This window comes from Ostrea edulis, chromosome 5, assembly GCF_947568905.1.
Source record: "Ostrea edulis chromosome 5, xbOstEdul1.1, whole genome shotgun sequence".
Taxonomy (NCBI): Eukaryota; Metazoa; Mollusca; class Bivalvia; order Ostreida; family Ostreidae; genus Ostrea; species Ostrea edulis.
In genome coordinates, this window is record NC_079168.1 from 3,627,490 (window position 1) to 3,651,789 (window position 24,300).

General features: G+C 32.7%; 1 protein-coding gene across 1 annotated transcript in view; it reads left to right on the forward strand.

The window, feature by feature from the left end:
* LOC125652262 (alanine--tRNA ligase, cytoplasmic-like) overlaps positions 1-19,563 on the forward strand; it is a 35,130-nt gene extending 15,567 nt beyond the window's left edge. The window contains exons 13-22 of the mRNA XM_048881314.2: positions 65-181; positions 5,706-5,843; positions 6,475-6,618; positions 7,691-7,764; positions 8,167-8,275; positions 9,392-9,502; positions 14,836-14,955; positions 16,644-16,715; positions 16,893-16,988; positions 19,360-19,563. Of these exons, the coding sequence (XP_048737271.2) occupies positions 65-181; positions 5,706-5,843; positions 6,475-6,618; positions 7,691-7,764; positions 8,167-8,275; positions 9,392-9,502; positions 14,836-14,955; positions 16,644-16,715; positions 16,893-16,988; positions 19,360-19,554 (1,176 nt within the window). The 3' untranslated portion in view covers positions 19,555-19,563. The remainder of the gene's footprint in view (positions 1-64; positions 182-5,705; positions 5,844-6,474; positions 6,619-7,690; positions 7,765-8,166; positions 8,276-9,391; positions 9,503-14,835; positions 14,956-16,643; positions 16,716-16,892; positions 16,989-19,359) is intronic.
* Positions 19,564-24,300: the final 4,737 nt, after the last annotated feature.

A 24,300-nucleotide genomic window follows, 5' to 3' on the forward strand; every position in this document is an offset into this window, starting at 1 on the left:
CTAATCTAGTTCACAGCAAAGTCTGACGACGTTTAACACATGAATGTGGAATTCTGTTTAACAGACAGGGATGTTCATAGTGAGAGACACACAGACACAGGGAGATTACATACAACACATCGGCCATGTGGAGAAAGGAGCGATCAAAATGGGAGACAAACTAACGGCTAAGATTGATCAGGTAGACCAAACATGTATCTTAAGAACTGTAAACAGTATTGTAATAAGATTAAAATCCTCAGTACCTAGCCAGCGTTATCATTAGTACTGTAAACAGTATTGTAATAGGATTAAAATCCTCGGTACCTAACCAACACGTGTCATTAGTACTGTAAACAGTATTGTAAAAGGATTAAAATCCTCGGTACCTAACCAACGCATATCATTAGAACTGTAAACAGTATTGTAATAAGATTAAAATCCTTGGTACCTAACCAACGCATATCATTAGAACTGTAAACAGTATTGTAATAAGATTAAAATCCTCGGTACTTAACCAACGCATATCATTAGAACTGTAAACAGTATTGTAATAAGATTAAAATCCTTGGTACCTAACCAACGCATATCATTAGAACTGTAAACAGTATTGTAATAAGATTAAAATCCTCGGTACTTAACCAACGCATATCATTAGAACTGTAAACAGTATTGTAAAAGGATTAAATCCTCGGTACCTAACCAACGCATATCATTAGAACTGTAAACAGTATTGTAAAAGGATGAAATCCTCAGTACCTAACCAACGCATATCATTAGAACTGTAAACAGTATTAAGGATTTTGTGCCTTTTCAGCATGAAACTAGCCCCTCTGAGTTTTAATTCAGTTTGTGGGTTGTTATTCAAATGATGAAGAATTTTTAGCTTAGTGTTGTTCATTAGTATACATCACAGTATCTACACAGGAAATATTCTGACTTCCATTAAATCTACACAAGAAATATTCTGACTTCCATTAGAAATATTTTGACTTCCATTAGAAATATTCTGACTTCCATTACATGTACACTAGAAATATTCTGACTTCCATTACATGTACACTAGAAATATTTTGACTTCCATTAGAAATATTCTGACTTTCATTACATGTACACTAGAAATATTCTGACTTCCATTACATGTACATTAGAAATATTCTGACTTCCATTAGAAATATTCTGACTTTCATTACATGTACATTAGAAATATTCTGACTTTCATTACATGTACACTAGAAATATTCTGACTTCCATTAGAAATATTCTGACTTCCATTAGAAATATTTTGACTTCCATTACATGTACAGTAGAAATATTCTGACTTCCATTACATGTACATTAGAAATATTCTGACTTCCATTAGAAATATTTTGACTTCCATTAGAAATATTCTGACTTCCATTACATGTACACTAGAAATATTCTGACTTCCATTACATGTACATTAGAAATATTCTGACTTCCATTAGAAATATTTTGACTTCCATTAGAAATATTCTGACTTCCATTACATGTACACTAGAAATATTCTGACTTCCATTAGAAATATTTTGACTTCCATTAGAAATATTCTGACTTCCATTACATGTACACTAGAAATATTCTGACTTCCATTAGAAATATTCTGACTTCCATTACATGTACATTAGAAATATTCTGACTTCCATTAGAAATATTCTGACTTCCATTAGAAATATTCTGACTTCCATTACATGTACACTAGAAATATTCTGACTACCATTACATGTACACTAGAAATATTTTGACTTCCATTAGAAATATTCTGACTTCCATTACATGTAGGCTAGAAATATTCTGACTTCCATTACATGTACATTAGAAATATTCTGACTTCCATTAGAAATATTCTGACTTCCATTACATGTACACTAGAAATATTCTGACTTCCATTACATATACACTAGAAATATTCTGACTTCCATTACATGTACACTAGAAATATTCTGACTTCCATTACATGTACACTGGAAATATTCTGACTTCCATTACATGTACACTAGAAATATTCTGACTTCCATTAGAAATATTCTGACTTCCATTAGAAATATTCTGACTTCCATTACATGTACACTAGAAATATTCTGACTTCCATTAGAAATATTCTGACTTTCATTACATGTACACTAGAAATATTCTGACTTCCATTATATCTACACTAGAAATATTCTGACTTCCATTAGAAATATTCTGACTTCCATTACATGTACGCTAGAAATATTCTGACTTCCATTACATGTACACTAGAAATATTCTGACTTCCATTAGAAATATTCTGACTTCCATTACATGTACACTAGAAATATTCTGACTTCCATTAGAAATATTCTGACTTTCATTAGAAATATTCTGACTTTCATTACATGTACACTAGAAATATTCTGACTTCCATTAGAAATATTCTGACTTCCATTAGAAATATTCTGACTTTCATTACATGTACACTAGAAATATTCTGACTTCCATTACATATACACTAGAAATATTCTGACTTCCATTACATATACACTAGAAATATTCTGACTTCCATTACATGTACACTGGAAATATTCTGACTTCCATTAGAAATATTCTGACTTCCATTAGCGTACATAACAGATCTACACTAGAAATATTCTGACTTCCATTATATCTACACTAGAAATATTCGGACTTCCATTATATCTACACTAGAAATATTCTGACTCCCATTACATGTACATTAGAAATATTCTGACTTCCATTATATCTACACTAGAAATATTCTGACTTTCATTACATGTACACTAGAAATATTCTGACTTTCATTACATGTACACTAGAAATATTCTGACTTCCATTAGAAATATTCTGACTTCCATTACATGTACGCTAGAAATATTCTGACTTCCATTACATGTACACTAGAAATATTCTGACTTCCATTAGAAATATTCTGACTTCCATTAGCGTACATAACAGATCTACACTAGAAATATTCTGACTTCCATTATATCTACACTAGAAATATTCGGACTTCCATTATATCTACACTAGAAATATTCTGACTTCCATTACATGTACACTAGAAATATTCTGACTTCATTAGAAATATTCTGACTTCCATTAGCGTACATAACAGATCTACACTAGAAATATTCTGACTTCCATTATATCTACACTAGAAATATTCTGACTTCCATTATATCTACACTAGAAATATTCTGACTCCCATTACATGTACATTAGAAATATTCTGACTTCCATTATATCTACACTAGAAATATTCGGACTCCCATTACATGTACATTAGAAATATTCTGACTTCCATTACATGTACATTAGAAATATTCTAACTTCCATTATATCTACACTAGAAATATTCTGACTTCCATTATATCTACACTAGAAATATTCTGACTTCCATTACATGTACACTAGAAATATTCTGACTTCCATTATATCTACACTAGAAATATTCTGACTTCCATTATATCTACACTAGAAATATTCTGACTTCCATTACATGTACACTAGAAATATTCTGACTTCCATTATATCTACACTAGAAATATTCGGACTCCCATTACATGTACATTAGAAATATTCTGACTCCCATTACATGTACATTAGAAATATTCTGACTTCCATTACATGTACATGTACACTAGAAATATTCTGACTTCCATTACATGTACACTAGAAATATTTTGACTTCCATTACATGTACACTAGAAATATTCTGACTTCCATTAGAAATATTCAGACTTCTACTAGAAATATTCTGACTTCCATTACATGTACACTAGAAATATTCTGACTTCCATTACATGTACACTAGAAATATTCTGACTTCCATTAGAAATATTCTGACTTCCATTAGAAATATTCTGACTTCCATTACATGTACACTAGAAATATTCTGACTTCCATTAGAAATATTCTGACTTCCATTAGAAATATTCTGACTTCCATTACATGTACACTGGAAATATTCTGACTTCCATTAGAAATATTCTGACTTCCATTAGCGTACATAACAGATCTACACTAGAAATATTCTGACTTCCATTATATCTACACTAGAAATATTCGGACTTCCATTATATCTACACTAGAAATATTCTGACTCCCATTACATGTACATTAGAAATATTCTGACTTCCATTATATCTACACTAGAAATATTCTGACTTTCATTACATGTACACTAGAAATATTCTGACTTTCATTACATGTACACTAGAAATATTCTGACTTCCATTAGAAATATTCTGACTTCCATTACATGTACGCTAGAAATATTCTGACTTCCATTACATGTACACTAGAAATATTCTGACTTCCATTAGAAATATTCTGACTTCCATTAGCGTACATAACAGATCTACACTAGAAATATTCTGACTTCCATTATATCTACACTAGAAATATTCGGACTTCCATTATATCTACACTAGAAATATTCTGACTTCCATTACATGTACACTAGAAATATTCTGACTTCCATTAGAAATATTCTGACTTCCATTAGCGTACATAACAGATCTACACTAGAAATATTCTGACTTCCATTATATCTACACTAGAAATATTCGGACTTCCATTATATCTACACTAGAAATATTCTGACTCCCATTACATGTACATTAGAAATATTCTGACTTCCATTATATCTACACTAGAAATATTTGGACTCCCATTACATGTACATTAGAAATATTCTGACTTCCATTACATGTACATTAGAAATATTCTAACTTCCATTATATCTACACTAGAAATATTCTGACTTCCATTATATCTACACTAGAAATATTCTGACTTCCATTACATGTACACTAGAAATATTCTGACTTCCATTATATCTACACTAGAAATATTCTGACTTCCATTATATCTACACTAGAAATATTCTGACTTCCATTACATGTACACTAGAAATATTCTGACTTCCATTATATCTACACTAGAAATATTCGGACTCCCATTACATGTACATTAGAAATATTCTGACTCCCATTACATGTACATTAGAAATATTCTGACTTCCATTACATGTACATTAGAAATATTCTGACTTCCATTACATGTACATGTACACTAGAAATATTCTGACTTCCATTACATGTACACTAGAAATATTTTGACTTCCATTACATGTACACTAGAAATATTCTGACTTCCATTAGAAATATTCAGACTTCTACTAGAAATATTCTGACTTCCATTACATGTACACTAGAAATATTCTGACTTCCATTACATGTACACTAGAAATATTCTGACTTCCATTAGAAATATTCTGACTTCCATTACATGTACACTAGAAATATTCTGACTTCCATTAGAAATATTCTGACTTCCATTAGAAATATTCTGACTTCCATTACATGTACACTAGAAATATTCTGACTTCCATTAGAAATATTCTGACTTCCATTAGAAATATTCTGACTTCCATTACATGTACACTAGAAATATTCTGACTTCCATTAGAAATATTCTGACTTCCATTAGAAATATTCTGACTTCCATTACATGTACACTAGAAATATTCTGACTTCCATTAGAAATATTCTGACTTCCATTAGAAATATTCTGACTTCCATTACATGTACACTAGAAATATTCTGACTTCCATTAGAAATATTCTGACTTCCATTAGAAATATTCTGACTTCCATTACATGTACACTAGAAATATTCTGACTTCCATTACATGTACACTAGAAATATTCTGACTTCCAGGAGAGACGCATGGCCAACATGAGAGCTCACACAGCCACACATCTCCTGAATTGCTCGCTGCGACGTTTGACCGATGATGCACGACAGAATGGTTCACACGTCGGGGAAGACAGACTGTATTTTGAAGTCTTTACAGCGGTACGTGGAGAGAATGTGTAGAACATATTATTAAAGCTTTGCCACAGAAACATGCTGATAGTCCCCCCCCACCCCCCATTCCACTGTGCTCCCTTGATAAGTGTGAAAGATTCTTTAACAAAGCTTTTAATTTTCTATCAGTGATACATGTATATTGGAAGAAGTAAAATGATCTACGAATTTTCTTTTATACAATATACAATTCCATCAAAAATACCCACATACATGTTATAACTGACCCGGACGCTACAACCACACTTGTGCCAATTTTCAACAATAATTTTTACTTATAAAGCCAAACATAGCCTGTGTAATAACACATATGAATATTGTGATATTTTGTTGCCTGTGTAATAACACATATGAATATTGTGATATTTTGTTGCCTGTGTAATAACACATATGAATATTGTGATATTTTGTTGCCTGTGTAATAACACATATGAATATTGTGATATTTTGTTGCCTGTGTAATAACACATATGAATATTGTGATATTTTGTTGCCTGTGTAATAACACATATGAATATTGTGATATTTTGTTGCCTGTGTAATAACACATATGAATATTGTGATATTTTGTTGCCTGTGTAATAACACATATGAATATTGTGATATTTTGTTGTATCAGAAAAAGCTGGACACTGTGTTAGATGTGAAGGGACTACAGAATGAGGTCAGGGAGGCCATAAGGAGGAGATTGCCGGTCAGGAGTCAATGCCTGCCCCTCAGTCAGGCACAGTCCCTGGACAGTGTAGTGTTTCTACAGAACGAGGTCAGATTTATACACAACACTAGTATTTATGTAGTATTGAAATAAATAGACCCAGGGTACATACTCTATTCAAAGCACTAGCCCCAATCCATAATTTACTGGCCCGGATCACCAGACTCTCAATTATTTTGAGCCCTGAATAAACTAGCTAGTCCTAGACTCTGTGGATGGGACTTTTTCCTTCATGTGGGTCACAGAATTATAGACTCCCTCTGTGTGGGGCACAGAATCATAGACTACCCCTGTGTGGGTCACAGAATTATAGACTCCCCCTGTGTGGGGCACAGAATCATAGACTCCCTCTGTGTGGGGCACAGAATCATAGACTTCCTCTGTTTGAGGCACAGAATCATAGACTACCCCTTTTTGGTTCACAGAATCATAAACTACCCCTGTGTGGGTCACAGAATCATAGACTCCTCTGTGTTGGTCACAGAATCATAGACGTCCTCTGTGTGGGTCACAGAACCATAGACTCCCCTGTTTGGGTCACAAGTCATGTACCAAATTAACTCCCAACAGAATCTTGTACTCTTTTGCCATTGAGGGGGGGGGGGGGGGGGGGGGATAAGTGTGGTTTTCAGTTGCAGTTAGGAATTCGATTAGTATGGATCAATCCCAACATTGCCAGGTATTGAATATTCAGGTATTTTATATGGATATAAAAATGTGAGATATTGACTTATAAATATTAATTAAGATTGTAATTCAGTGTACTGTTGCACTTTCTCTTAATTACTGTACATCAGTTTTATTTAGCAAGACCTTATCTTCACGAGGATTCAATTTATTCATGTAACTTTCAGCAATGATTTTTATTGCTTAAGTCTTCTATATTTAAATTTATTCATAACAACTAAATTTTAGCGACAACTATTCTCATGAAATTATGTGTAAATAATATCCTTGCAATTAAAATAGGATTTAGTTAATGTATGTATGAACAGTCATTTAGATTTCACTAGTGGTATTTATTGTCATTTTGTCATTGTCTTTTGTAGTTCAATCAACCTACATGTCTGTCTGTCTGTCTGTGAGGAAAAAGTGAACAAATGGTGTTTTTATTCTACAGGTCTATCCACACAGTGTCAACGTTATTTCAATAGGAGCAGGGCAGCCCATCTCTGTAGAACTATGTGGGGGAACGTAAGTAACAACACGTCATCTGTCTGTGGGGGGTGTAAATAACAGCCTGTCATATGTCTGTGGGGGGTGTAAGTAACAGCCTGTCATCTGTCTGTGGGGGAACGTAAGTAACAACACGTCATCTGTCTGTGGGGGGTGTAAGTAATAGCCTGTCATATGTCTGTGGGGGGTGTAAGTAACAACATGTTATCTGTCTGTGGGGGGTGTAAGTAACTGCCTGTCATCTGTCTGTGGGGGTGTAAGTAACAACACATCATCTGTCTGTGGGGGTGTGTGTGTAAGTAACAGCACTTTATCTGTTCAGGCCAAGGCCAAAAGAAGCAAAGCTTTTCTTTTTGTTCTTGTGTGTTTTTGTCTGTATATGCATTTACTCACTGTAAGACCAAGAAACTTTTTTTTCAGACATGTTCACAATACAGGAGATATTGGAGATTTTTGTATAGAGAAACTAAAAGGTGTAGGTCAAGGGAGAAAATCTGTGTACTGTGTTACTGGGGAACTCGCCAGAAAGGTTAGCTAATTACTTCTACAACAGAGTTCACGTTTTAATACTCTGATCAACATCAGAAAGGTTGTTCACATCAACATCAACTCGAATTCTTATAAAAATAATGCACCGTTCAACATCAACTCGAAATCATATAGAAGTCAAACTCCAGTCAATAGCAACTTGAAATCATAAAAATAATACTCCTGTCAACATCAACTAGCCAGAAAGGTTAGCTTTACTTCTACAACAACGTTCACTTCGACGTCAACTCAAAATCTTATAAAAATAAAACTCATAAGAATAAACTCGAAATCTTATAAAAATAAAACTCAACATCAACTTAAAATTGTATAAAAATAAAACTCATCAATATCAACTCGAAATCTTATAAAAATAAAACTCATCAATTTCAACTTGAAATCTTAAGAAAAATAATGCACCATTCAACATCAACTTGAAATCTTATAAAAATGATACTCCAGTCAACATCAACTCGAAATCATATTGTCAAGAAATAAAACTCCAGTCAACATCAACTTGAAATCTTATAAAAATGATACTCCAGTAAAAATAATGGAGCGTAAAATTATACACATCATTAGAATCAATTTTGTAACTTGGAACAAATATGTGGTGGTTTTATAACTGTTGAATGTTTTCTACGTCAGCTATTATAATTATATTTTGTGAAATTGTACGTTCTCCATATCAAACCGCCATTTTGACTTCAATGACACCGTTTTATGAAAAGAATTACAGATAGGAAGTACCATGCTTAACAAAATAAGAATCATTCACTGAGAGTATGCATTTCCAGCTTTTCAAAAAATGAGACCAGTCTAAGAATACATGCATATATATCCACTGTGTAGCATTATTTTTCTTTGATTGGTTTTGACAAAGTATTGATATCTATATTTTAAGATGATCAATTCCTATTCATTATGACAATATAAAGTAAAAAAGCTAGGAGGAGAATCACATAGTGGGAATTATCTCAGAATATTGCATTTTGTACATTAATATAGAAATTATTTGTGTAGTTTACATAAAAAAAATCAAAGATATTCATTTTGAAAGATCAATGTTTCTTCAGAGATAATTAATGGATACTACAAATTTTCTCTCTATCTACAGGCACAGGAAAATGGAGATAAACTCATCCGTGTCATGGGGGAGTTGGAAACAGCTGTAAAACATGATAAGGGACAAGACAAGTGGGAGACTATGGTGAAGACAATTAACACAGTAAGGTGTCAGAGGGTTGTTATTGTATAACAAATCATCGTGTTAACTGAATAATAAATCATCATGTTAACTGAATAACAACTCATCATGTTAACTGTATAACAAATCATCATCTTAACTGCATAACAAATCATCGTGTTAACTGCATAACAAATCATCGTGTTAACTGCATAACAAATCATCGTGTTAGCTGCATAACAAATCATCGTGTTAGCTGCATAACAAATCATCGTGTTAACTGTATAACAAATCATCGTGTTAGCTGTATAACAAATCATCGTGTTAACTGTATAACAAATCATCATGTTAACTGTATAAAAACAAATCATCATGTTAACTGTATAATAACAAATCATCATGTTAACTGTATAACAAATCATCGTGTTAGCTGTATAACAAATCATCGTGTTAACTGTATAACAAATCATCATGTTAACTGTATAAAAACAAATCATCATGTTAACTGTATAATAACAAATCATCATGTTAACTGTATAACAAATCATCATGTTAACTGTATAACAAATCATCATGTTAACTGTATAATAACAAATCATCATGTTAACTGTATAATAACAAATCATTATGTTAACTGTATAATAACAAATCATCATGTTAACTGTATCATCATGTTAACTGTATAACAAATCATCATGTTAACTGTATAACAAATGATGTTAACTGTATAACAAATCATCGTGTTAGCTGTATAACAAATCATCGTGTTAACTGTATAACAAATCATCATGTTAACTGTATAATAACAAATCATCATGTTAACTGTATAAAAAAATCATCATGTTAACTGTATAACAAATCATCATGTTAACTGTATAACAAATCATCATGTTAACTGTATAATAACAAATCATCATGTTAACTGTATAACAAATCATCATGTTAACTGTATAATAACAAATCATCATGTTAACTGTATAACAAATCATCATGTTAACTGTATAATAACAAATCATCATGTTAACTGTATCATCATGTTAACTGTATAACAAATCATCATGTTAACTGTATAACAAATGATGTTAACTGTATAACAAATCATCGTGTTAACTGTATAATAACAAATCATCATGTTAACTGTATAACAAATCATCATGTTAACTGTATAATAACAAATCATCGTATTAACTGTATAACAAATCATCGTGTTAACTGTATAACAAATCATCGTGTTAACTGTATAACAAATCATCATGTTAACTGTATAACAAATCATCGTCTTAACTGCATAACAAATCATCGTGTTAACTGTATAACAAATCATCGTGTTAACTGCATAACAAATCATCGTGTTAACTGTATAACAAATCATCGTGTTAACTGTATAACAAATCATCGTGTTAACTGTATAACAAATCATCGTGTTAACTGTATAACAAATCATCGTCTTAACTGCATAACAAATCATCGTGTTAACTGTATAACAAGTCATCGTGTTAACTGCATAACAAATCATCGTGTTAGCTGCATAACAAATCATCGTGTTAGCTGCATAACAAATCATCGTGTTAACTGTATAACAAATCATCGTGTTAGCTGTATAACAAATCATCGTGTTAACTGTATAACAAATCATCATGTTAACTGTATAAAAACAAATCATCATGTTAACTGTATAATAACAAATCATCATGTTAACTGTATAACAAATCATCGTGTTAGCTGTATAACAAATCATCGTGTTAACTGTATAACAAATCATCATGTTAACTGTATAAAAACAAATCATCATGTTAACTGTATAATAACAAATCATCATGTTAACTGTATAACAAATCATGTTAACTGTATAACAAATCATCATGTTAACTGTATAATAACAAATCATTATGTTAACTGTATAATAACAAATCATCATGTTAACTGTATCATCATGTTAACTGTATAACAAATCATCATGTTAACTGTATAACAAATGATGTTAACTGTATAACAAATGATGTTAACTGTATAACAAATCATCGTGTTAGCTGTATAACAAATCATCGTGTTAACTGTATAACAAATCATCATGTTAACTGTATAATAACAAATCATCATGTTAACTGTATAAAAAAATCATCATGTTAACTGTATAACAAATCATCATTTTAACTGTATAACAAATCATCATGTTAACTGTATAATAACAAATCATCATGTTAACTGTATAACAAATCATCATGTTAACTGTATAATAACAAATCATCATGTTAACTGTATAATAACAAATCATCATGTTAACTGTATCATCATGTTAACTGTATAACAAATCATCATGTTAACTGTATAACAAATGATGTTAACTGTATAACAAATCATCGTGTTAACTGTATAATAACAAATCATCATGTTAACTGTATAACAAATCATCATGTTAACTGTATAATAACAAATCATCGTGTTAACTGTATAACAAATCATCGTGTTAACTGTATAACAAATCATCGTGTTAACTGTATAACAAATCATCATGTTAACTGTATAACAAATCATCATGTTAACTGTATAATAACAAATCAACATGTTAACTGTATAACATCATCATGTTAACTGTATAACAAATCATCATGTTAACTGTATAATAACAAATCATCATGTTAACTGTATAATAACAAATCATCATGTTCACTGTATAATAACAAATCATCATGTTAACTGTATAACAAATCATCATGTTCACTGAATAATAAATCATCATGTTTACTGTATAACAAATCATCGTGTTAACTGTATAATAACAAATCATCGTGTTAACTGTATAACAAATCATCATGTTAACTGTATAATAACAAATCATCATGTTAACTGTATAATAACAAATCATCATGTTAACTGTATAACAAATCATCATGTTAACTGTATAATAACAAATCATAATGTTAACTGTATAACAACTCATCATGTTAACTGCATAACAAATCATCGTGTTAACTGTATAACAAGTCATCGTGTTAACTGTATAACAAATCATCGTGTTAACTGAATAACAAATCATCGTGTTAACTGTATAACAAATCATCGTGTTAACTGTATAACAAATCATCGTGTTAACTGTATAGCAAATCATTAAGTTAACTGTATAACAAATCATCATGTTAACTGAATAACAAATCATCATGTTATCTGTATCATCATGTTAACTGTATAACAAATCATCATGTTAACTGTATAATAACAAATCATCATGTTAACTGTATAATAACAACTCATCGTGTTAACTGTATAACAAATCATCATGTTAACTGTATAACAAATCATCATGTTAACTGTATAATAACAAATCATCATGTTAACTGTATAACAAATCATCATGTTAACTGTATAACAAATCATCATCTTAACTGTATAACAAATCATCATGTTAACTGAATAACAAATCATCATGTTAACTGTATAACAAATCATCGTGTTAACTGTATAACAAATCATCATCTTAACTGTATAACAAATCATCATGTTAACTGAATAACAAATCATCGTGTTAACTGTATAACAAATCATCGTGTTAACTGTATAACAAATCATCGTGTTAACTGTATAACAAATCATTAAGTTAACTGTATCATCATGTTAACTGTATAATAACAAATCATGTTAACTGTATAACAAATCATTGTGTTAACTGTATAACAAATCATCATATTAACTGTATAACAAATCATCATGTTAACTGAATAACAAATCATCATGTTAACTGTATAACAAATCATCATGTTAACTGTATAACAAATCATCATGTTAACTGTATAACAAATCATTGTGTTAACTGTATAACAAATCATCATGTTAACTGTATAACAAATCATCATGTTAACTGTATAACAAATCATTGTGTTAACTGTATAACAAATCATCATGTTAACTGTATAACAAATCATCATGTTAACTGTATAACAAATCATCATGTTAACTGAATAACAAATCATCATGTTAACTGTATAACAAATCATCATGTTAACTGAATAACAAATCATCATGTTATCTGTATCATCATGTTAACTGTATAACAAATCATCATGTTAACTGTATAATAACAAATCATCATGTTAACTGTATAAGAAATCATCGTGTTAACTGTATAACAAATCATCATGTTAACTGTATAACAAATCATTGTGTTAACTGTATAACAAATCATCATGTTAACTGTATAACGAATCATCGTGTTAACTGAATAACAAATCATCATGTTAACTGTATAACAAATCATCATGTTAACTGTATAATTACAAATCATCGTGTTAACTGTATAACAAATCATCATGTTAACTGTATAACAATTCATCATGTTAACTTAATAACAAATCATAATGTTAACTGTATAATAACAAATCATCATGTTAACTGTATAATTACAAATCATCGTGTTAACTGTATAACAAATCATCGTGTTAACTGTATAACAATTCATCATGTTAACTTAATAACAAATCATAATGTTAACTGTATAACAAATCATCATGTTAACTGTATAATAACAAATCATCATGTTAACTGTATAATAAATCATCATGATCTGTATTCAAATAAACATAAACAAATTTACAATTATTATTCAAAATACTCTCATGATGTCCCAAGACTAGACATTGATCAATGAACAACAAGATCTAAATTTCACTGTTAATATAAAATTATGCAATGAATACACCTCACACATAGAACTGGTCTCGGGGAAACCTACCTACATGCATGATTGTGGATTGACCAATATAATGGACTTACAGTGAAAATTGCCTAATCTGATACCCATCCAATCACTCGATCTAATTAAAATTAGCTGTTTTGAATCCACTACCGCTTCTCGAAGCCGTAGCAGATTCAAAACAGCTAATTTCATTAGATTGACAATATTCAAAACAGCTAAATTTCATTAGATTGAGTGATTGGATGGGTATCAGATTAGGCAGTTTTCACTGTAAGCTAATTTTCATTAGATTGACAATCACTGGGCATTCCAACCCCTATTTCAATTCTCAATTTCATATTTTCATTGTTTTTACACTGTGTATTCTGACACACTGTATATTCTGACACACTGTTTTTTCTGATACAGTGTGTATTGTGACAAAATATTTGTCTCCCAGTACATGTTCGATTGGACAGGTTTCACTGTATAACCATTTCAAATTAACTGATATTCTAAAGCAAGAAAAAAGAATACTGGGGCTTGGGGGGGGGGGGGGGGGGGGGGGGGGGGGGTATTTTTATTCAAAACAATCAATATTTCTTAGTAGCTGATTTCATGATAAGTTGAGTAAGCTGTATTTGTGATGGAAATCTGACATAGTTCTGATGATCATTGTAAGACAAGTGGTACTATTGTATTTCAGATGATGTGGGGTGATGTACTGCCCAAACTGGAGAGAGAGAATGTAGAAAACAGACTCAATCAAATCGGACACATCATCACTACGAAGCTCAACAAACTATGCGAGGAAAGACTTGGGAAGGTAAACACACTTCACACCCCATAATAACTATAACTACAGCTGACCAAACTCCAGGAGGAGTGACAGACAATAGTAATTATAGATCAGACAAAAGTAATTATAGATCATTAGAACTACAGCTGACTAAACTCCAGGAGGAGAGACAGACAAAAGTTATTACAGATCATTAGAACTACAGCTGACCAAACTCCAGGAGGAGTGACAGACAAAAGTAATTATAGATCATTAGAACTACAGCTGACTAAACTCCAGGAGAGACAGACAAAAGTAATTATAGATCATTAGGACTACAGCTGACCAAACTCCAGGAGGAGAGACAGACAAAAGTAATTATACATCAATAGAACTACAGCTGACCAAACTCCAAGAGGAGAGACAGACAAAAGTAATTATAGATCAGACAAAAGTAATTATAGATCATTAGAACTACAGCTGACTAAACCCCAGGAGAGACAGACAAAAGTAATTATAAATCATTAGAACTACAGCTGACTAAACTCCAGGAGGAGAGACAGACAAAAGTTATTATAGATCATTAGAACTACAGCTGACTAAACTCCAGGAGGAGATACAGACAAAAGTTATTATAGATCATTAGAACTACAGCTGACTAAACTCCAGGGGAGACAGACAAAAGTAATTATAGATCATCAGCGCTACAGCTGACTAAACTCCAGGAGGAGAGACAGACAAAAGTTATTATAGATCATTAGAACTACAGCTGACCAAACTCCAGGAGGAGAGACAGACAAAAGTTATTATAGATCATTAGAACTACAGCTGACTAAACTCCAGGAGGAGAGACAGACAAAAGTTATTATAGATCATTAGAACTACAGCTGACCAAACTCCAGGAGGAGAGACAGACAAAAGTAATTATAGATCATTAGAACTACAGCTGACCAAACTCCAGGAGGAGAGACAGACAAAAGTAATTATAGAGTACAAAAGTAACCCAAAGAAAGTCAAATTCAGTAAATTGAGAAATTTAAACAAGCTTCCCCTCCTAAAATCATTAAACTTATCGAGGAGAAACTTAGAGAGTTTACCCTCTTAAAATAAATCGTTGTCGCAAGCCGCGGCTGAACTGTACACTCCTCTCCTGTACAGCCGTGGCTCGCAATGATGGAAATCAATAGACTTCAGGCGAAACTGAGAGTAGGTAAACACACTTTAAGGTCAATTGTCAAAAATTGATAAACTTCCTGGTCCACATTAAGAGCAAAAACTGATAATCTGGGACAGTCTCAGTCTATCAGTATTATTTTTTTTTTTTGGTGCAAATTTTAGTATCTGATAATTCATACATACATTCACACACATAGTTTAATTATGATAACATAGCAAGGTTGACAGTAACCAAGTACAGAGTGGAAAGGCATTAATCAAAAATATTTTTCCATACAGTGCTATTGGCTTCATGTACTACATGAACTGCATGTTCTTTTGTCATTTGGTTGTTTTTTTCCCCCTGTAGTTCCAGTTTCTAAATCATAAAGGATATGATAAGTCAAGTGTTCAAGGGAGATTAATTTACATGTAGACACACTGATCAGTTTAATAGATATAGATATCTACATGTATTTCCTGTGAATACAATGCATACATCAATTCTCCCCCCCCCCCCCCCCCCCCCCCCCCCTCCACTCTAGACATGTTGCCCGGATTAACCTTTCTTTCTTTAATAGGAAATACACAATTCTCATCAGGACTTGGCTGACTGGATACTGTTAAACATTGATTATGGAAACCTGAATGTGGTATGAGATTTTGTTAAAGTGGTTTGAATCATTTCCAGATTTTCTCTCAATCCTACTTGCTTTTCTTATAGAATAGTTTTGTCTAAATATGAGCATGTATTTTATCATGCTTGGTTGGTCTTTATCTTTGAAACTTTTGGAAGATGTTGCATGACTTCAATTTTTTCCTTTTTGCAGATCAAAAAAGCACTGAAGAAATTAGAAGTTGATAAGCCCCTAGTGATTGTGAATACAGACAGTAAAACTACAAATATTGTGATGTGTTTTCCCCAGGTAAGAGGCTATCTACTCCAGATGTAATCTCGGCTGAGATTCGGTTTGGTTGAATTAACTAAGTGCACATTAATTGTTAGAACCAGCTGAAGCTGAAAGTAAATTTCCAGACACAAATTATGAAGGACTGCTCCGAGATTCGGTGAAGGCATCAGTCCAAATATTCAGCCAAGCCGAATCTCAACCGAGATTACTCCAGATTTAATAAAATTCAGGGAACCAACTTGAATTCAACATTATATCCAAAGTTCAATATAACCGATATCGAACCATATCAATAATGTTACTGTGGATTTATAATTACTTCAGTATAACAAATAGTTCAATGTCAGTGACTTCAATATAACAGATAGTTTAATGTCAGTGATTTCAATATAACAGATAGTTCAATGTCAGTGACTTCAGTATAACAGATAGTTCAATGTCAGTGACTTCAATATAACAGATAGTTTAATGTCAGTGATTTCAATATAACAGATAGTTTAATGTAAGGGACTTCAATATAACAGATAGTTTAATGTAAGGGACTTCAATATAACAGATAGTTTAATGTCAGTGACTTCAATATGACAGATAGTTCAATGTCAGTGACTTCAATATAACAGATAGTTTAATGTCAGTGACTTCAATATGACAGATAGTTCAATGTCAGTGACTTCAGTATAACAGATAGTTTAATGTAAGGGACTTCAATATACAGATAATTTAATGTAAGCGACTTCAAAATAACATATAGTTTAATGTCAGTGACTTCAATGTATAGATAATTTAATGTCAGTGACTTCAATATAACAGATAGTTTAATGTCAGTGACTTCAATATAACAGATAGTTTAATGTAAGGGACTTCAATATACAGATAGTTTAATGTCAGAGACTTCAATATAACAGATAGTTTAATGTCAGTGACTTCAATATAACAGATAGTTTAATGTCAGTGACTTCAATATAACAGATAGTTTAATGTAAGGGACTTCAATATACAGATAGTTTAATGTCAGATACTTCAATATAACAGATAGTTTAATGTCAGTGACTTCAATATAACAGATAGTTCAATGTCAGTGACTTCAATATACAGATAGTTTAATGTTAGTGACTTCAATATAACAGATTGTTTAATGTCAGTGACTTCAATATACAGATAATTCAATGTCAGTGACTTCAATATACAGATAGTTCAATGTCAGTGACTTCAATATACAGATAGTTCAATGTCAGTGACTTCAAAATAACAGATAGTTCAATGTCAGTGACTTCAATATAACAGATAGTTTAATGTTAGTGACTTCAATATAACAGATAGTTTAATGTCAGTGACTTCAATATAACAGATAGTTTAATGTCAGTGACTTCAATATAACAGATTGTTTAATGTCAGTGTCTTTACTATAAATGGTTGGTTGGTTATTTGACGTCCCATTGAGAATCTTTCACTCATATTGAGAGGTCACCAGCTGTAAGTTGCGCACCACATATTTAGACCTATGCTTAGTGCTCAGGGCCGTAGCAGTGAGGGTTCTTTGTCGACGCCTGTAACGACACGGGACCTCCGTTTTTAAGGTTATATCAGAAAGACCTGTGATTCTCGCTTCTAAATACCGAGCGTTTGGAGAAAGCGCTATTACTTCATATGTGAATGTATTGGGTTTGATGAAGCTATGGCATGAGCAGGGTTCAATCTCATGAACCTCTTGTTATGAAGCCAACGTTCTGTCACTGTGACTGGTCTGTATGTCTCTCTCTCTCTCTTTCTCTTTCTCTCTCTCTCTCTATATATATATATAGTTTAAAAGAATAGAATCCAAAATTATCACATATTATTCAATGATCAGTTCTTGCCTAGTACTTTCGCCTTACAGCTCTTCAGGCAGTTTGTGTTGAATGTTTGACAGTGACACGGTGAGAAAAACAAACGTCATAATAACGTCAGGCAGCGGTGTTGATGATTCATCATGCACTCATTGCACCAAAATAATAAAGTATAAATAATAATGTACATAGATTAAACGCATCAAAAACCAATTTATGATTAAGTTTTGGTTAAAAAAGTTTAATGAAATTATTTTCCTTTGCTAATAGGAGATTTTTATTGTTATTCGGAAGTTTATAAAAAGGGAATGATATTCAGCAAAATGTGGTACTGCATAAGAACCCTTACGGCTACGGCGCGGAGCGATAAGCATAGAGTTTAGATTTGTAGTACTTCACCTATCGCTAGTGACGTCTCAGTACTCAATACCTGTAACAAGTTCTCCACGATACATAAAACGAACAAACAACCATTATATTGCTTTACACAACTACAGTTTTACGTATACCTTCATGTTGCTGTAACAGTCACTATACACAGGTTCTTTTCTGATTGACAGAAGTGTGATCCCAGGTTTAAACAAGAACTGTTGTCTGTGATCAAAGAACTGAAGGTGAAGAGGAAGCAGTCGAAAACTAATGACGGAATAGAACTGTACACTGCCTCAGTACCGGATCGGGAACGGAGCGAACACATACGGCAGTCTCTCTGTGACATTTATCATGAGGATCTGAAAAATGTTAATAAAATGTAATACAACTTTTCAGTAACTTTTCACTTAAATGTAATTACTTACATCATTAAGCAAGATGTGAACCTGTATGCTTTACCATCGCACATATATGAAATTTAGAAATCTCAAGGTCAGGTGACCGTCAGCTGTTGGGTGTATGTTTATGGTAAATAACTTAAAAGTCAATAATATTTTAATTTTACGTACTTGAAAGCATTTATATATTTTTTTAAAAATGCAGATAAATGTAGATAATAAAATGTCTTTCAAACAAACCAGAAAAAATGGAACATTATATCTACCTACAAGTGCTGTCGAAGTGATAAGATTTGATTTTTTAGTCGACTCGCTATAGCGAGAAGACCCTTATCATCGGCACTCCACTTCAGATTTTGAGTACATACGCAAGATAATGCAAATAGTTCTTAATCTCTGATCATTGAAATTTCAGCAAAATCGGGGAAATATTGTGCATATCAAAGTGGTTGGTTTAAACAAAGTATTGGTCATTGTGTTCAAGAATTGCATTTAAATGCAGTATTACCTATTGCAATGATATTTTCTTTATCAGTTGGTTTGGAGACAACGTGAACGTGCATGAATACCTTATGTACATTGTGGATTCTAAAAAACTAAAGAACTTTTAGAAAACTTAAAATCGCAATTATTTTTTTTCATATCAACAACATGCAAACGTTTGACATTTAAACACTTTACACGACCATTCCTCACGATAAATTATAGACTATATTTTTTGACAATATAGACAGTTGCTTCTTCAACAAAAATGGAAAACGGAAATATTCATATCTAGTGATCAGCCATCCAAAATTATTTTGTTAAACACCACTCTGATTGCACGCACAAGTACTCTGAAGTTGAAATAAAACATATGCTAGAGTTCCTCAATGACAATATCTTCATGGTCTTTGGTGATCAGGTCTCCCAACAGTAAACACGAATGACTGAAATGATAGAAACTAGTCCTAGAAAACTTGATGGGAAAAATGTGTTTTCAGTGACTTCTTGAATGCACACAGTGTTCTACAGTCCCTTACATGTTCTGGGAGGGCATTCCACAGTTTTGGAGCTATTGTTCTGAAACACCGATCCCCGTACGTTACGGTTCGACTTTTTGGAACAACTAGAGTGATCAATTGTTTTATAGACCTAAGATTTCGGGTAGGCTTATATACCTCTAGTAATCGTTTGATATAAATTGGGCACTCATCATGTAAGGCTTTGTAAGTATAAGTAAGTATCTTATATTGTGTCCTATCTCAGTATTGGAGTGATATGGTTGTAACGAGAGGTTCTGGATATGAGACGTGCGGAAGTGTTCTGAATATGTTGGAGCTTGCTCAGGACTTTCTTTGGAACACCAACCAGGAGAGCGTTACAGTAATCCAACCTTGATGTAACTCGGGAGTTCACAAGAGATTTAGTTGCTTCTGTTGTTAAAAATTTTCTGATATGGCTTATTTGCCGCAACTGTGCATAACAAGATCTGCTGACAGAGTTCACTTGTTTCTCCATATCCATCTTGGAGTCAAACATGACACCAATATTTCGAACGCAGGTTGAAGGATTAATTTGTGAGTCACCTACTGTCACTGAAATGTTTCTAATGAGATTTGCATTACGACCAGATGCAAACACAATGACCTCGGTCTTATCCGTGTCGAGTTTCAACAGATTGCCATGCATCCAAAACACGATATCATATAGACAACGCTCAATACGATGTAATGTCTCTGCCTGTGTAGCTATGCCCGTAGGTTTAAAAGACAGATAAAGCTGAGAGTCATCAGCGTAAAAATGGTGATCAAGTCCATGATATCTACAGATGGAACCAATTGGTTTTGTGTACATTGTATAGAATTTGGGACCCAGCACTGATCCTTGCGGCACACTGCGTTCTGCGTATGGTAAGTTTTTAAATCGATGCAAGCTACAGACAAACAAGTTGATGGTACAGGGGTCTCAACAGTCTCGTTTAAAGTCAGTATTTCGCAAATTCTATGATCGTTATAACGATTTAGTTTGCCAATACAACCTGTCATTGAATAAAATGTTGTTTGACGTGTTTCATACCGATTGTTAGACCGTTCTTGGCGCACTGATTTTGACTACGGATAACTCCGTTTACCTGATCAAGATATAGGACTCACGGCGGGCGTGACCGGTCGACAGGGGATGCTTACTCCTCCTAGGCACCTGATCCTACCTCAGGTGTGTCCAGGGGTCCGTGTTTGCCCAACTATCTGTTTTGTATTGCTTAGAGAAGTTACGAGATTGATCATTGTTCGTTATCTTCACCTTACACTGTTCAATCTCTACCCAGAGTTATCGTTCTTTACAGTCACATTAGCAGTGTTATTCCACATGTTGTCATTGATATTTGTTGAAAGTTTCCAATCAAATGCAGTTGAATTTTGAATTATTTGATCATATAATATCACAATTATTGACATATTTTCTTGATCAATACGATAGTAGCTAGTTTTAGGTCAATGAGATGTGCATATCGTACTTCGAGGGTAGCCCTCGAAGTACGATATGCACATCTCATTGACCTAAAACAATATAATTTCTATAATATATCAATTTTCTGAAATGTGAGAATTTATCTTATTTTGTTACATTTTGAAAATACGATTATAAACATGTACTTGATCAATTTATACTTTAAGAAATCTTTCAATTTTTTTTCCAACTGTATATATTTTGAATCATATACGAAAAAAATTCACTAATCGCTTCAACTCCGTGGAGAAATCGACAAACGCTTTTCATGAAAAAAACCCACATTATTTTACCCCAAAATTCCAATTTCCCCATTGAAATACAAAAGCCGACTTTTAATATGTTGTTTGCATGTGTTTTCTTGCATGAATAATCAAAATTTCATATCTGTTGCAATTAGTTTGAGGTTTTGCTCATATATGGCTAGATTGACTAGGCTACTCTACATTTAGAGAGTGGAAGTCAAGGGTCTTTCGGGTATAACCTTAAAACATGGAGGACCCGTATCGCGACAGGCATGACACGTTATAAAGAACCCTCACGGCTGCGACACTGAGCGCTAATCATTTGTGGCACTTCAGTTGGAGGCATTTCAATATGAGTGAAAAGTTCCCGGTGGGACGCAAAACAAACAAATAAAAATTTTCTAAAATGCAACTTCAGCGTAGAATGGTACAAAAATATCCATTGTTTTTTTTCTTCTTCTTCATATTTTGTACATCAGAGATAAACCCCAGGCTTCAAAGCTAATAATTTAGATCTTAAAGATATTCATTCATTATTGTAGGTATCGGGTTTTTTTATTCACGGACATTTCAATTTTTTTTTTTTTTTGTCGTTTTACGGCAGTATTTACAATTTTGCGTTGATCACAAATTGAATTTGAGAAGTTTGGTGCATTCTGTAGATTCTGAGAAATTTGGTGCATTCTGTAGATTCTGAGAAGTTTGGTGCATTCTGTAGATTTTGAGAAGTTTGGTGCATTCTGTAGATTCTGAGAAGTTTGGTGCATTCTGTAGATTTTGAGAAGTTTGGTGCATTCTGTAGATTTTGAGAAGTTTGGTGCATTCTGTAGATTTTGAGAAGTTTGGTGCATTCTGTAGATTTTGAGAAGTTTGGTGCATTCTGTAGATTCTGAGAAGTTTGGTGCATTCTGTAGATTCTTGTTGGAACAATCTGCGTAATATTCGCCCTCTATCGCTGAAATAGAACAATTACAATCACGGCTTGTAATGCACGAATGAGGAAGTAACGTAGACACAATCCATTCCTGTACATATAGTCCAAAGACAAAGGCAAACAGTTTTACGGCTCCATAAGATGAGTGGAGAGGTAATTATCCGCATAAGTGGAAATTTTAGCGAGACACAAATTTAGCCATTTTCCCATAAAATTGGGTATTTACATTTAGCGAGAGCTAATTTTCGCGATTTCATAATCCCAGGAAGGATAACTATTAGCTCCAATATGGAATAAATTGTTAGCGATATTCAATTTTAGCGATTTCATCACTCTCGCTAATAATGCCAAAATTAAATCCTCGCTAAAAATTCTGCTTATATGATAGTATAAAAAGCAGGAAGTATTTGTATCTTTATAAATAAAATGGCATATGAATTGAGGAAGTTTCATCATAGGATTAAGACTATAAATCATTTTGTTCACTTGATTGTTACAATTCAATTCCTACATCATGCGTATGACTCACATTATGATTGACATTTTAAGATACTCATGCTGGCGACAATCCTAGCAGCTCGAACACTGTTTATCAATCTACGCCCTTGGGAACTAACAAAACAATTGATTGTGTCAAGCATCACACGTATGATTCACATTTTAAGATACTTGTGTTTGGGATAATATCCAAATTTGTAAGAAGTTTACATCCTTGTAGCTCTGCACAAATTCACTGTGTATCAATCTACATAATGCACAATCTCGGGAGCGGATCTAGAGATCTATGCCTCTACGTATTGATGTAAAATTAAGTGATCAGATTCTAGATTTTTCCCAACGTAGATTACATGACTTATGTCGATGGGCATATCTGGCAATTTTAAAATATATCGATTTTTCTAGATGGGTTGAAGAAGGGGAAACCACATTGATTTTGTACTTTAGAATCTGGAAATTTCACTAGCAAAATCACAACTATACACAAAAGCAATTATAGACAATTGTAGTCGTGCACAATGAGCACAGTACACTGTATTCAAGATGTTCCAAAACTTTCAAATA